The sequence below is a fragment of the Lutra lutra genome, chromosome 12 (assembly GCF_902655055.1).
Source record: "Lutra lutra chromosome 12, mLutLut1.2, whole genome shotgun sequence".
NCBI lineage: Eukaryota > Metazoa > Chordata > Mammalia > Carnivora > Mustelidae > Lutra > Lutra lutra.
This window is the reverse complement of record NC_062289.1, coordinates 24688069-24702553: the sequence shown is the minus strand read 5'-3', so window position 1 is coordinate 24702553 and position 14485 is coordinate 24688069. Positions and strand designations below refer to the sequence as shown.

Genomic DNA, 14485 nt, shown 5'->3' with positions numbered 1-14485 from the left:
AGCGTATTCTCCCACATAGGAGGATCCTGAACCCTTGGGAAAACAAAGATCTATTTTTAACTAACTTGCTAACAGCCAACAAAAGCTAACTGATGGCTCAGGAGGCTGCCAGCTTTTCACATTCTCTACACACAGGTGATTCATCCACAAGTGACTGTAAAGGTGGTGGGAAAGGGGCAAAAACACCATGAGAGAAGAACATCCCCATTGTCAAAGTGTACAATCCCTGTACTGTGACAGAGAAAGCACTCTCCAAAACAAACTTATCCTACTCGGAGGCTGGTTTAGGAGTTTGGAAGGGGTCGATCAGGTACCCTGAGATACAAAAGACTTACATAGAAAAAAAGTCTTATTTCTGGGAAATGTTTTCAGTGCAACTCACACTTGCTATTGTGATTCACATATGCAGGCTTCTCTATCCTCCCTCCATTTAACCTCTGTTGGGGGGGGAGGGGGACCAACCTGGATTCCAGGAATTTTCCGTTGTCTACCGAGAAGCAGCCATGGAAGGAAGAAGTGTTTACAGCTAGTCAGTGGCCCTTCCTACCCCATCGACATCTACTTCACGTTCCCCAAAGACTTGCTTAGAAAGCTTGAACTTTTACCAGAAGGTGATATGTTTAGTTTAGCAATACTCCCTACTAAAAATGCAGATACACCTCTACGAACGTGGTATGCTGGCAATTCACACCCTTACAACAAATCTGTTTATGGCCATTTGGAGGGAAACAGAACAGTTGAGAGCAGCTGCTCAGAGGAAACGTCTTTAACATAGTCAAGCCAACCTCAAAAGTGATGAAGCTCCAGGCCTATGAAGGAACCAAGGGCTGGAGGAGGTTTGAAGAGAGGGCAAACGTAACAGGAAGCAGGCAAAATGCCAGATAGCACCATCCCCTCTAAACCACAAAACACACCCTATAGTCAGTCTCCAAGACCCTGGTGTCACTCAGCCTCACAGAGGAAAAGTATTCTAGCTCAGGTGCACAACGGACCAAACAGGTTGACCAAGAAAGAGCCCCCTAAAGATTTCTAGAAGATAATCCCAAATACATGGTTAAAATTTTTTGTCACCACTTATCGATATTATTAGAGGTCTCTTACACTTAAAATGCATTCTTGAAAACTCAGACTAATTCAAGATCAAGAGCCTCACTCTGCACTCGGCTTAACGCTAGGACTGTAAGCCTACAGATGAAATACACAATTTCTAGATCACCGATCCTTTCTACCTCAAAAGACACTGTCTGGCCTTGTCACTGTAGGAGTGGAACCTAAATTTCACCCAGATCCCCTCCCCAACTGCTTTGCCTCCTACGAACTCAGCCCTAACTCACGGACATGCATTTCATTTTGGATATGGAACTCAAAGCTACCCCCCCCAATACCATAAAGACTCAGATTGGAGGAAGAAGGTGGCAGCTTAGCAAGCAGGTTGCTGAGGACACAGGAACACCAGAGGACCAAAGATACAGAGACAAAGAGAATTCAATCCTTGTTTGGGGACATGAACCTCACTTTCAATCACACCCGGGAAGGCTTTCCTCCATCTGGCCAACCATTCTGAAAATGTATGAACTCAATTACAAGGTTGCTCCCCAAGGCCACATACCCCTGATGGTGAGGTGGGGGTACCCCTCTGTGCAAGCACCACCCCCCCGCCGACCCACAGAAATCAGCAGCAGTCTCTAACTCTTCCATCCTTGGGCATCCCGCTCCAGTCCACTAAAAGGGTGATTTGCAATGTAAAGCGAATTACAGAATATGACTCTGTCATTTCCCTGAACAACTGCCACAGAAGTGTCACAGCAAAATGACTTCAGAGCCAGACTGTCTGCCTCTTCGCTGTGTGGCTCAGGCTTGTTACATAACCTCCCTGGGCCTCAGTCTATCATCAGGTCCCTCCGGTGGTGTAGATGGGAGGAGACCAGGACATAGAGTGCAGCGTCCTTAGAGCAATGCCTGGCATTGGTTAGCTAACACCTAGTGGCAAATTTCATCCACTTGAGCCTCTATTTCCTCCTTTGTAAAGGGCCAGGGGGGAACAGAATGCCTCTGTCCCCTCTTAGTCCTTCATCCAGGATGAATTCTATGTCAGTTCCAACAGAGCAGAATAGTTGTCCTCTATTAGCTTTCTCTTTCTGGGTTATACTCCTTTTTTTTTTTTTTTTAACCTCCACGTTAAGCATTTTTGTCGTCATCTCTGGACCATTCTGTTATCTGTCCCTCACAGTGGATTGGTAGAAAAACGTGTTCACCGGGAATCTAAAACCCACCATCTGAGACGGGGACAGGACCCTGAGAAGGAACCGCCAACTCCCTTTCCAAATATGTTTTTTAAAAATCTCTGGCTGAAAGAGGATGATTGGTTTGGGCTTACATACCCTCAAGGCTGGGGAACTCATCACTCACAGCAGCACTGGTCTGGCTGGAGGCTTCCAGAGTTCTCTGTGCTCCTACCTTCTGGGAACTTGTGGCCGGATCCACACTGCCAGAGGACCTAGATGCTTGCTGTGATGGGCTGACAACAGAACTAACTGGCTTATGGTTCAGAGGACCTTAAATCTTCCCCTGGCTTGAACAACCCCTCTAAGCAGTTAGCGGGGTAAATATCATTCCATCTCCAGCAAAAAGAAGGAACCAAGGAAGCAGGGCTCTGCAAGTTTAAGGGACAGGCTCACTTGTCCTGTGCACCTGCAGAATCAGGGCTAGAACCCGTATTTTCAAACTCACTCCAGACAGGGACTGGAAACTCACTTACCAGTCATTTCCACTGCCCCCACACCACCCAGTTCAGAGCCACGGCATGCCCACGTTACCCCCTGACGTGATGAGAAACATCACCGTCCTCCCAGCCCCTCCTTCTTCTTCCATCTGCAGCATTCATCGCGAGTGGTCAGCGGCCGCTTCCCAGCACATGAGCGATGCAACGTGTTAGTTTAATTAGAAAAACCAAAAGTGTATCAGGAAAAGCATGCGCACATATTTTTTAGAACTTCATAAAACCCCAGTCTGTAACACCTAGAGTCCTCACTAGCTAATAACCAGCCCATCTCCACTCAGAGGCTGAACAAAGACCACTTTATCCACATCCTTTTCCAAAGGGTACCAGCCACTCACCCATCACCGCCGTCTTAAATTACGCATCCTGTGACACTGAGATAACCAAACTGGTTGAAACTTTAAGTTACAGGGCGATATAATCACCTGCTGAAGTGCTAAGATCATTTAACACGTGTTGGCCCTCTGTGACAGAGTTGTGGCCCGCTGGCAAGGACAGCCCCTCACAGAACAGACGCCCGCCTCGCTGGAAGCTCCGGAGAAGCCGTATTTCCCATCTCAGCTTGGAGCCTCGTAACAGTTAACACAGGCATGGCAAATGGTCAGAGGACACAATTATCTTACCCATTCGCCTCTCCTACCCCACAAATTGCCATGTCTCCAGAAATGTCTCCATTCCCCTTCTATGGGTACAGAGTCCCCTTCACGCCCCAGGTTTTGGGACTCTGCCGTCTGAGCTGATCCTGAAGCGCTTGCCATCACGGTGGAGTGGGGGGAGCCCGGGGTCAAGTGTTCCTAATGGTGCAAGGAGAGAGGCTGTGGCCACCTGCCTTGGGAAGCCGAGGAAAGCAGCCACGCGTTAGCACCAGCACACGGGGGCTCTGATCAGAACTTCAAGGTCTCCCACCAAGGAACTCCCCAGCTGCTCCCAGGAAAACTCCTTCCAGGTGGAAGGTTTCTCTCCAGGCTCTTTGTTATTACTTTTTAAAACTTAATAAATCCTTTTTTACTCTCAGCATACAGGGACAAAGTCTCATCCCCATCCTGATTAACAACACCACATTAATAAAACATTCTTGGATCCATTAGTTGGAATAAATATTTAAGCACCCATGAGGCAGGTGCCAGGACAGCCGCGTGGACGATTAAGACAGTCCAGGCACCAGTCCAGCGGACCAGGCCTTCCCAGGGCTTGGCCAGGTCTCCTCAGCCCTCTGGGGGTCACGCAGTCTCTTTGGCAGGGATGCCTGTTCAACAACGTCGGGGCAAGTCCCCAGCCTTACAGCGAGGCCAAGAGATTCTCCTTCCAGAAAGGTAAGGACACTAGTGCAGCAAGCCAGGCACCAAGCATTATCTTGTTGGACGCCCCAAACAGAGCCTAATGAACACATGCCATAAGCAGCCACCCCCGATGTGGCTGGAAAGTTATCAATTGTACAAAACTTTCTAGGTTTGAGTATAATGCAGTGACATGGGGGAGTGGAAAAATGAGTCAGAGCAAGCCAGGTCATCTGGGGAGGGGCAGGGGGTTCTGATCTCTGGCACAGAAACGTAACCCATCAAATCCCGACTTCTCATTGAGCCTCACTATGCTTACTGCTGTGAACCTCTGGCATATCATGGTTTATTTTTTTAAAAATCTCAAATAGGATGCCTGGTTGGCTCAGATGTTTAAGCCTTTGCCTTTGGCTCAGGTCATGATCCCGGAGTCCTGGGATCGAGTCCCATATTGGGCTCCCTGCTCCTTGGGGAGCCTGCTTCTCCCTATGCCTCTCTCTCTCTCTCAGGAATAAATGAAATCTTTAAAAAAAATTTAGATAGGGGTGTCTGGGTGGCTCAGTCATTGGATGTCTGCCTTTGGCTCAGATCGTGGTCCCGGGGTCCTGGGATCAGGCCCCGCATCGGGCTCCCTGCTCTGAGGGAAACCTGCTTCTCCCTCTCCCAATCCCTGTGCTTGTGTTCCCTCTCTCATGGTCTCTCTCTGTCAAATAAATTTAAAAAATCATTAAAAAATTGTAGATATAAAATATAGATTTTTATTGTAGATATTTGTAGAGGAGTTAGAGAAGACATCCATATTCCCAACATACAGTTCTAACATTTTACAGCCTATGCCTACTCATTAACCAACTGAGCCACCCAGATGCCCCTAGTAGGGGTTTTTTTGTTTTGTTATGTTTTTTGTTTGAGGGAGGGTGTGCACGCATGAGAGAGCAGGGAGTGGGGAGGAGGACAGGAAGAGAGAGAATCCCAAGCAGGCTTCACACTGGTGCAGGAGCCCAATGCGGGGCTCAATCTCATGACCCTGAGATCATGACCTGAACCAATATCAAGAGTTAGATGCTTAAATGACTGAGCCACCCAGGTGTCCCCATTAGGTTTTTAAAAACAAACATGAAGTTACGGTGAAGGGTTCTCTCATGATCCCAGTGCTCTCCTTCTACCCAGAAGATCGCCATGACCTTGACAGTGGAGTGACTCCCTCGCATCCGTGTCAGTGCACCATGACTGCACGCATACCCATAAATGCACACTACAGGTTGGCTGTGTACTTGAGACAAATGGTAGCATATAGGATACAGTCCATATTCTGTCCACTCACCACCGATATTGCCCTTGTTACACAGGAACCTGAGGCAGTCGTCTCAGTACTCTACTGGATCCGTGTGCGCCACGAGTGATCCAGCTCTCCGACGGCTGAGCCTTGACCGTGTCCCAACATTACTCAAAACCTACCATGTATGCCACACACAGTGCAGGTACTGAAGACCTAAGAAAAGAAATTCTGTAATACTTGCCTGTGGGCCAAATAGAGCAAGCTCCCTTGTGGAAATGCCAGTGTTGGAGGAATCATGCTGACCACGCCAGCAGCCATGTAGGTGTAGAGCTTTAGGTGTAGAGCTCAGGAAGGAACAAGGCTTATGAAAGGAGGCTGAGGTCTCACGCTGATGGATGGAGGCCAAAGCCACAAGCACAGAGAAGCAGACCAACATAGCATGTGACGAGTCAGTCCACAGCAACACGAAACCTAAACGTCGTTTTATGCCACTAAATGGAGCCACCGGTATACAACAACAGAGAACCAGAATAGAAGGTCACTCTACAACACCCCCAGATCAGACCAGCCGGGAATGATGGTCCTCTCCAGCAAGTCCTGCAAAAGACCCACAACCGTGGCAGGAGTAGTGTGTGTGACGGCTGTGAACGTAAGCACAGGTCATTGCCTAACACCTTAACTGCATGTGGCCAGGGACACGGCCGGGATTTCAGCCTTCTCCCAGCATCCTAAGGGTGCCTTCCCAAGTCTACAGCCGGGTAGGATTCTGAGGTTTGCCAGCAGATGCCTGTTCATACCCCCAGCTGCTCTGGGAAAATGACCTTGCATCGAACAGGTGGTTGTAAAGCCAAAGGGTAATAGAATTATATCATGCTCGTCCGCATGTGTCCATCAGCTGTGCAGACCTCAGCGAAAACCATCACGTGAGCACGTGAGACCAGACCAGCCACAAAGAGGCAGGTGTTTCCTAGGGCAGGCGGAAGGGCTGGGTAATGAAGCACAGAGTACCCAGCCCTGGTGGCCAGCTCCTCCCGAGCAGGTGCCTTTTGCAGCAAGGAAGGCCTTTTGTGAGAAAAACAGATGCGATGTTAGGTGCACGAAAACCAAGCACCCGCTTTCCAGTGGGGAGGAGAGAGAACTTCCACATAAACCCACCAAGGAGAAAGTACCAAGGGCCCCAGGAATGCAGGGGACAGCGCCACTGACTCAGACGGGGCAGCGATTCCACCAGCTGGAGAGACAGAGCAGCTCTGATGAAGGAGTAACACTGGAGGCAAGCTTTGAAGGGCCTGCAAGGACAGGAAACAGGCATCCCGGGAAGGGAGGCTCACCTAGGACACACAGCAGCCAGGCTGGGGCGGACAGGCCCGCCTGAAGGCCGCTGTCGGTTCGGCGTACAAAGGACAGTAGGCCTCAGTCCGAATCCTAGCGGACCGGGGAGGACGCTGGGTGCCATGCCGAGAACAGAGGACTTCACACCCTACACAACTCCCGAGCATCTGAGCCAGATAAAGGGGCGAGCAGAACGGAGCCTCCAGAAGCTTCACGTGGCAGGTGTCTGTGCAAAGAGCTACCAGACACACACACGACGTGCATTCCTTTTGTCACCACCCCAGACAGCTTAAACAGAGGTGGCAATGGCGGGGAAACCAGAGGCAAAGGATTTCAGGCAGCTTGAACATCTTTCTAACAACAACAACAAAAAATGGTGTTGTTCTCTAACTCCAGGTTAGCTCATGAGGAATAGAAGAGACAGCAATGAAATTCCTTTTAAAAAGATACATTTTGACACATCCTCTTGCACAACCCCTCATCCTGCCCTCTTTCAAACTCAAGCCTATGCTTCAGAATTGTTCAGTTTCCCTAATTACCTGGATTATACATTTGAGCACACGGTCATTTAAAATGTATGCATTCGTGGGTATAATTTCCATCCCCCAGCTCCCAAAGAGGACCGGTGGCAAAGCGACTTATTTCAGACTGTCTTTGCTGGTCACTTCTGCACACCCATCTCATCCACCCATCTCCAGAATAAACTTCTTGGGAAGGGTGGTGTACTATACCTCTGTGGTTTCTCCCAAATGCTCACTGACAGACCGTGGCAGATTGACTTCTCTTGCCTCGGTAATAGCAATTGGGGCAAAAAGTCTTTATCATGTCCATTATTCCTGGCCAGTTACCAGGCCTTCCAGAGGCAAGTCAGCTTTCTAAGTATCATTTGCTCAAGATCTGAAGCTCACATTGTAGGAACTCTTCTTTAGGGGTTCGAAATACGAAAAACCAACCAACACTTTCTGAGGAAAACTTATTGTCCCCCCAAAATTATGTTGAAACTTAATCCCCAGTGGGACGGTGTTTGGAGGTGGGACCTTTGGAAGTTCATCAGGTCCCAAGTGAAGCCCTTACGCAGGGCTAAAAAGACCAGAATTATCCCCCTCCTGCTACACGAGAATGCAGTGAGAAGACTGTCTGGTCTGGGCCTTAGCAGACTCTTGGACTCCCCAGCCTCCAGAATTTGGAGTTTACAAGCCACTCAATTAGTGGGATTCTGTTATAGCAGCCCAAATGGAGAGAAACAGAGGGATTCCAGGAAACACTATCTATAGGATGTTGACTAACATCCCTCATCGGGTTTGCTTCTATATCCATCTAGAACTCAACAAGCAACCTCCATATGCTCTACAAGCCGCATTTACAATGAACTGGGCAATCACCATGACCCCACAATAGGGGGGTTTTCTGCTGTACTCCTGCTCCCTTTTTAAAAATCTTTGTTTTTTTTAAACCAAGATTTCAAAATGTTTTTTTTTTTTTTTCAATCAAAGCAGAGAAGCCTCCTAGCATTTTATGTACTGAAGTCTTCCTACAACTGACCTGGCATGAGTTACAATGCAACACCGGGGAGTTACTACCTCTTGGATCCATTCAGAAAGAACCACATTGTCTCACCACTTCCCCTACAACACAGTCCCACATCCTTCTACAGCGTTAAGCGAGGTTTTCTTTATCAACATGCAAACAAGCTGGTTCCAAGTTCTAAATGCGGAACTCGGAATTCACTTTTGCCATAGAAACCATCCTAGAAGAAATAGGTTCCCAGGACAGCCCACACAACCTACATACCCCGAACAGAGTAAGCCTGCTTCTGCAGAGAAGGGCGTGTCCGATCAGCCCGCAGCAGGTATGTGCCTGGGGACTCTTGTGCTACCTGCATCAGGGAATGGTCCTAAGAGGGGGCCCTGCCTGAAGACATGGAAGGGCACCAGCCCCACGTCTGCCGATGGAAGCACTGCAGCCACTCGTCCCTGGCCAAAGGCAACTGGCCTGAGTCCTCTAGTACCACTCAAAACTGGAGGTTTGCAGGTAAGTTGCTATCTGGCAGTGCCCCTCGTGGCAGCTCCGATTCACCAGGGAGCATTTGACGAACGTATGGTGCATCTCCCCCGCTACACCAGGTCACGGTTCTGTAGCACTCCATCGGATCAGTCCCCTAGGGCATTTACAAACATACACGTTCAACTTATTCCCATACCTGCCCTTTTATTCTCAAGTTCAATACCCACAAATATGAAAAGCTATCACTACCATTTACAGATGGCACTTTCACAGTATTCAACATACACTCATCTCATCCCTTAATTCCCACGACCATCCCGCAAAGTAGGTATACTCAGATTAAGGGATGCCTCTGCAACAGAAGGCGACTGGTAGCCCCAAACTTCAGCTAATCTAGCTATTCTTCTGTCGCCTTTCTAGGGGTACAGGCTGTGGCTTTCCTGGTGCAGGAGGCCCTCGGGGTCGACAGGCCGCCATTTGTTTGTCAAATTAGCCACAGGCCCAGAGCCACCTGGCTCACTGCCGCACCCCGTGCTGCAGGGCTCGGGAGCCCCCAGACTGGTGTTCGGTGTCTGCTCGCAGCCTCTCCCCATTCAAACTCCATTTACATACAGGTTTGTACTAAAAAGCTCCCAAAACTTCAAACACACTAAAAGGGAAAAAGGGAGGAAATTAGACAAGGAAAAGCAAAGTCTGGCCAAGGGGAGGATGCACTCGAGCCATCCTCAAACAAGAGACCCAGTCAGGGCTGCCCGCCGCGGGCGCGCGCAGAAGTACAGCGGAGCCCGCCGCCAGGAGCCTGGGACTATTTCGAGCCCGTGACTTCATGAGGCTCCAGCATCTGTGATGCTTCTGCAGGTTTCTAATTTCAGCTGCAGAGACAGAGTCCAGGAAATGAGGCAGACATATCTTAGGACCTGCAGAAACAGAAGAATCCGAATGAATAACCAACCGCCTGCCTTGAAGGGATTTCAAATAAGAGGCTCAAAAGATGGGAAAAGATGAGCAGAGGAAGTGGTAGGCAAGGAGCCCAGAAGGGCGGACACACCCTGAGCTGAGACCCTGAAGAAGCATGAAGCCAAGTCACAGTGATGGGCGAGGCAGAAGAAGGCATCACTGGGCCTTCCATCTGAGAAATGAGCAGAGAAGACACAAAGAACTTCAGTGACATGCCCAGATTCACACAGTGTAATGGGGAAGGGAGATTAGAGAGCTGAGCTCCTGCTTCTGGTCATTGTTCTAACCTGAGTAGAGCAGGTGCATTTGAAGCCCATGGTTTGGGCCCAGAGTTAACAAAAAAGCACCCAGTCTGCTCAAAGAGCTCTAGAAGGGTTATAAGGTGCCATAGAAACTGTGGAGTTCCTGGAAGGAGTTAGTCAAATGCTTATTTAGCTGGACCCTAAGTCTGAGCTTTCGAACAGGGCAATATTCAATTTTGTAAAAAGCCACCACTGTGAATGAATGCCAGTGACATGCTAGAGCTCAAACTGAAATTAAGGGGGTGGCAAATGATACTGGAGTCAGTAGGAACAGAACACATTAACTAGACACTCTAATATTACTTGACTTACTGAATCACTGAATAAATGTCAGGACTGTTAGGCTCCAAAAATACTTTACTTTCAAGAATTTGAAAGCCTATGCATGACATCAAATTCAGAATCCATAAAGGAAAAAGACTGACATATTTGACAGCATTCATTACTTTTTAAAAATTTATTTTAGAGAGACCGTGCATGTGAGCAGAGTGGTGGGGAGGGGCAGAGGGAGAGGAGAGAGACAATCACAGGCAGACTCCCCAGTGAGTGCACAGCCTGGCATGGGGCTCCATCCCACGCCCCTGAGATTAGTACCTGACCCAAAACCAAGAGATGGATGGACATTCAACCCACTGAGCCACCCAGGCACCCCGACAACACTTTTTGAAAGAGTCTCCACAAACAGTTTTAAGATCAAATGGCAGAAGAAACATTCACCAACTGACAAAGGTTTACTATCCATTATTTTTGTGAAAAGCTCCTTCAATCAGGTACAAATTATGAGCAACCTAGAAAGAGACGACCCCAGGAACTACAAAGAGTCAGTCAACATACGAAAAGATACCCCACCTCCACCATGATTCAAGAAATGACCATTAAAGGGGCACCTGGGTGGCTCAGTCATTGAGCGTCTGCCTTTGGCTCAGGTCATGATCCCAGGGTCCTGGAATGGAGCCCCTCATCAGACTCCCTGCTCAGTAGGGAGCCTACTTCTCCTTCTCCCACTCCCCCTGCCCATGTTCTCTCTCGCTGTGTCTCTACCAAATAAATAAAATCTTAAAAAAAAAAAAAGAAAGAAAGAAAAGAAATAACCATTAAAGATACCATTTTTTCAACCTATGCATTTGGCCAAAAATATTTAAGAGCTGATGATACCAAGAGGTGAGGAAATAGGAACACACCCCTGGCTGACGGAACCGTAAGAGAAGGACACCCGGACAGCAGGCAGCACGTGTACGGGATGGAGTCCGCAGGGGTGTGGCCCGCAGCATGGTCTGTTGTTGTAAAATTGGAGAACTGACCTAAGTTTCTATCAACAGTGGGGCACGGGGTTGGGGCTTAAGAGCATCGTGCAGTCATCCCTGTGAGTCTCATAGTCCTGAATAGTAGAGAAGTACATGTGATTTGAAAAGATAATCGAGGTATATTAAATGGAAGATGTAAGTTAAAAACATATGGAGTATGATCCTTGTTTTTAAAAAAGACACCTATGGAGACATGGTCTGTGTATGCAAAGGGCTGGTCTGGGAAGTGTATACCAAAACTTGAATTTCTCTCTGAGCAGGTGGGATTAGAGGGGAGGAGAAGTGTTGAAAAGGAGGGTAAGGTTAATGAGGATACTCATTTGGTTTTCTGCATCTTTCCTGTTTTCTATCATACTCCTGAACTCTCTTGGAAGGAATTCAATCAAAATATTAAAGATTCCATAAAGGAACAGCTGGAAAATGGTGGTTCATCCTGAAGGGAAGGAATAAGCCATCCAGGGGAGACTTGCAGAGATGACCCCCCACCATATGCTCTTGCGCCATGACAATACTTTGTGCAAAAAAAGAAAAAAACTACCAACGGGTCATTGTTGATTTTATCAACTATTTAACACAGACCGAGCACTCCAGTGTCCTTAGACTTCTTCACCCACGCACCTGGTACGGAACACATGATGCCGCTTGATGCAGTACTGTTAGTATTGACGGTTACTTAACTATTAGACCAACAAAAACTGAAGCCAGGGCTCGCTTCCTCTGAACCTGCCCAGCAACAGACACCTGCAGGTTTTAAACATTTCCTGCACAGCCTCTCCCACAGCGGGACCCTCTTCAGCACACCCATTTCAAGAATAAAAATAAAAATGTACTCCCACTAAACTAACTTCTGCTGCCATAGTCTGCCTGTCAAAGCCATTTATCCTCGGAGGACTGATGCCTTGGCACAGCCAACGATTCGGCCCATGAAACAGAAGTGAGAAGAATTACTTGAATATTTCCCTCTTCAGCACACCGTGGCCTACATTTAACCCATGAAGTCAGGGGACTGAAGCAAGACCTTTTTAGTATCAAGACTAAAAGCAGCTTGGGGTGCCTGGGTGGCTCAGTCATTGGGTGTCTGCCTTCAGCTCAGGTTGTGGTCCCAGGGTCCTGCAATTGAGCCCTGTGTCCAGCTCCCTGCTCGGTGGTGGGCCTGTTTCTCCCTCTCCCACTCCCCCCTGCTTCTGTTCTTTCTCACTGTCTGTCAAATAAATAAAATCTTTATTAAAAAAGACTAAAAACAGCTTTATTCCAGTGGCATTTCTGCTTCTCCACTGGATACAGAATGAATCAGGCAGGCGTACAGACAGGGCTCCGTGAGTGAGGACAGGCGTCCTCACTGAGCCACAGACACGCCCATGTCTAGCCTCCTCTGCTACTAAGGCAACCATCTGTGAGGCCGGCTGACTTTTTCCAAAAGGATCTATGATCATCTAAGAGACCAAGTTAAAAGAATGAACCCCGTGGCCTTGGCTGACGAGCTACTTGCTCTAACCACCTCCGAGGAATGTTCCACGGTACAGAGGGCCTCACATCAACAGAGCCACCAGAACTCACATGCCCCGAAGTGAGTCTTGCCATTCAAAGCAGTCTTCCAAGAGCCCAAATGATGGCTGCTGTGGCTCCTACAAAAACCTTCAGAGGCATTATTCTTGAGTATATCCCTCAGGGGTAAAAATGTTTTCTCTTTAGTGACAATGGAGTCAAGTGGAGGTGTGAGTAGGTCCCAAGGTAGGTCCCATCCACCTCTGAATCCTTAATACTCCTAGTACCCATCCACTCTCCTGGTCACCCAGGCTCAGAACCTTGGAAAGGACTTTCCTATGCCTCCATACTCAAAAACTAGATGACCAAGTCATGTTCTGTCCAAACATCTGAGAATGAAGGGAAGCATTAGGTTGAACCATATGAAATAGCCCCCACTTGGCCATTTCTGACCTACAGAAAGGCAGCTTTCCATGACTCACCTATACCAAGTCAATATGCATAAAGTAGGCATTTCTGGGACCAAAAAGGACCTGTGGTCACCCAGCATCAAAGCCATCACCAAATCCTTTCCCACCTGCCTCCCCCACCAACTCTCCCCTTCCTCATGGGAATCTTCTTGGTCCAAACATTTGCTCTGTTCCTTTCAATATAGGTTGGTGACTGGCCCAGTCTCTCTCTAACCAGTCCTACCAGCAGCTAGTAGATCCACCTTCTTCAAACACCCATCTGGTGTTGCCAAGGTTCAGGAAGGATCAGTGCTCCCAGAGGCCCTTTGAGACCAAACATCCTAGGCTGTTGTTCAAGGCCTTCTGGACTCAGACTCTCCACTGGCCATGGTTTCTTCTCGGTCTCTCAGCCTGACCTTTAAGTCCTTTGCCACTGGCCTGGGCACACTGAATAGCCTTCAGAAAGAAAAACGGAAACAAAGACAAAAACTCCAATCCCCTTCCCTTGCCTTGCCTTCCTGTTCCTGTCGGGGCCCAGCACTGCACTCTATACTAGTTCCTCGGCATGCCGTGATATACCAACTACAGCCAGACACCGTCTGCTCTCTGCTCCTCTGGGAAGCCCCACGGAGCCAGCAGACCCTGTGGCCTCACCTGGCACCCACCCACGGGGCCAGTGTGACCAGGCACTGTCACTGCCCCATGTAGTTAAGTGAGTCAAATCAAATTACTCGATTTCCTGGACAAGTCAAGTAAATTTCAAAATCCTGCTGCTGATATGGTTCCCTCTTCCTGGAATGTTCCTATCCCTCCCCCATCTCATCCTCTTGAAATCCTCCCCATCCTTCTTAAGCCTTCTGACTTTCCTCCCACACCCATTCCCCACAGATGAACCTTGCAAACCCATCCTGGCTATCTCGGGGCATGCCAACGCATCTGGCTGGACCCAGAGCTATTAATACACTTGTCTCAACCCAACTGAAGGCCCGAGGAAAGTAACCCTAACCACTCTTTGGATTCCCAGAGCTAGGACACTACCTAGCCCAACCAAAGCATTCAATAAAGACTGAGTGATACAGCAGAAACCTGTCCAGTCCATGTGCAGCTTATAAAATGGTTGGAACACAATCCAAAGAGAATTTCCAAAACTTGAGCAATAGCAGTATGGTGAGAATATTCCTAAAGTTACTTCATGCAACAATAAAACGTATCTAGACATGTAAGTTCTGGTCTGTGTGTGAACAATTCCATCACTGTACAGTAGCAGAATGCGGGGCTTACTTCTCAGGCAATGAGCACGATGGCTGTGTAGATGGA

At 48.4% G+C, this 14485-nt stretch overlaps 1 protein-coding gene across 2 annotated transcripts in view; it reads right to left on the bottom strand.

Annotated features, from left to right (window-relative positions):
* The window catches only part of MYO5B (myosin VB), a 348888-nt gene that overhangs the window by 228765 nt on the left and 105638 nt on the right, over positions 1–14485 (bottom strand). Inside the window, exon 1 of one of the 2 annotated variants that reach the window (XM_047696393.1) lies at positions 8210–8290. The exons of the other annotated variant lie outside the window; for it this stretch is intronic. Coding sequence (XP_047552349.1) covers positions 8210–8260 — 51 coding nt within the window. The 5' untranslated portion in view covers positions 8261–8290. Of the gene's footprint in view, positions 1–8209; positions 8291–14485 lie in introns of those variants that run through there. 2 annotated transcript variants of the gene reach the window in all.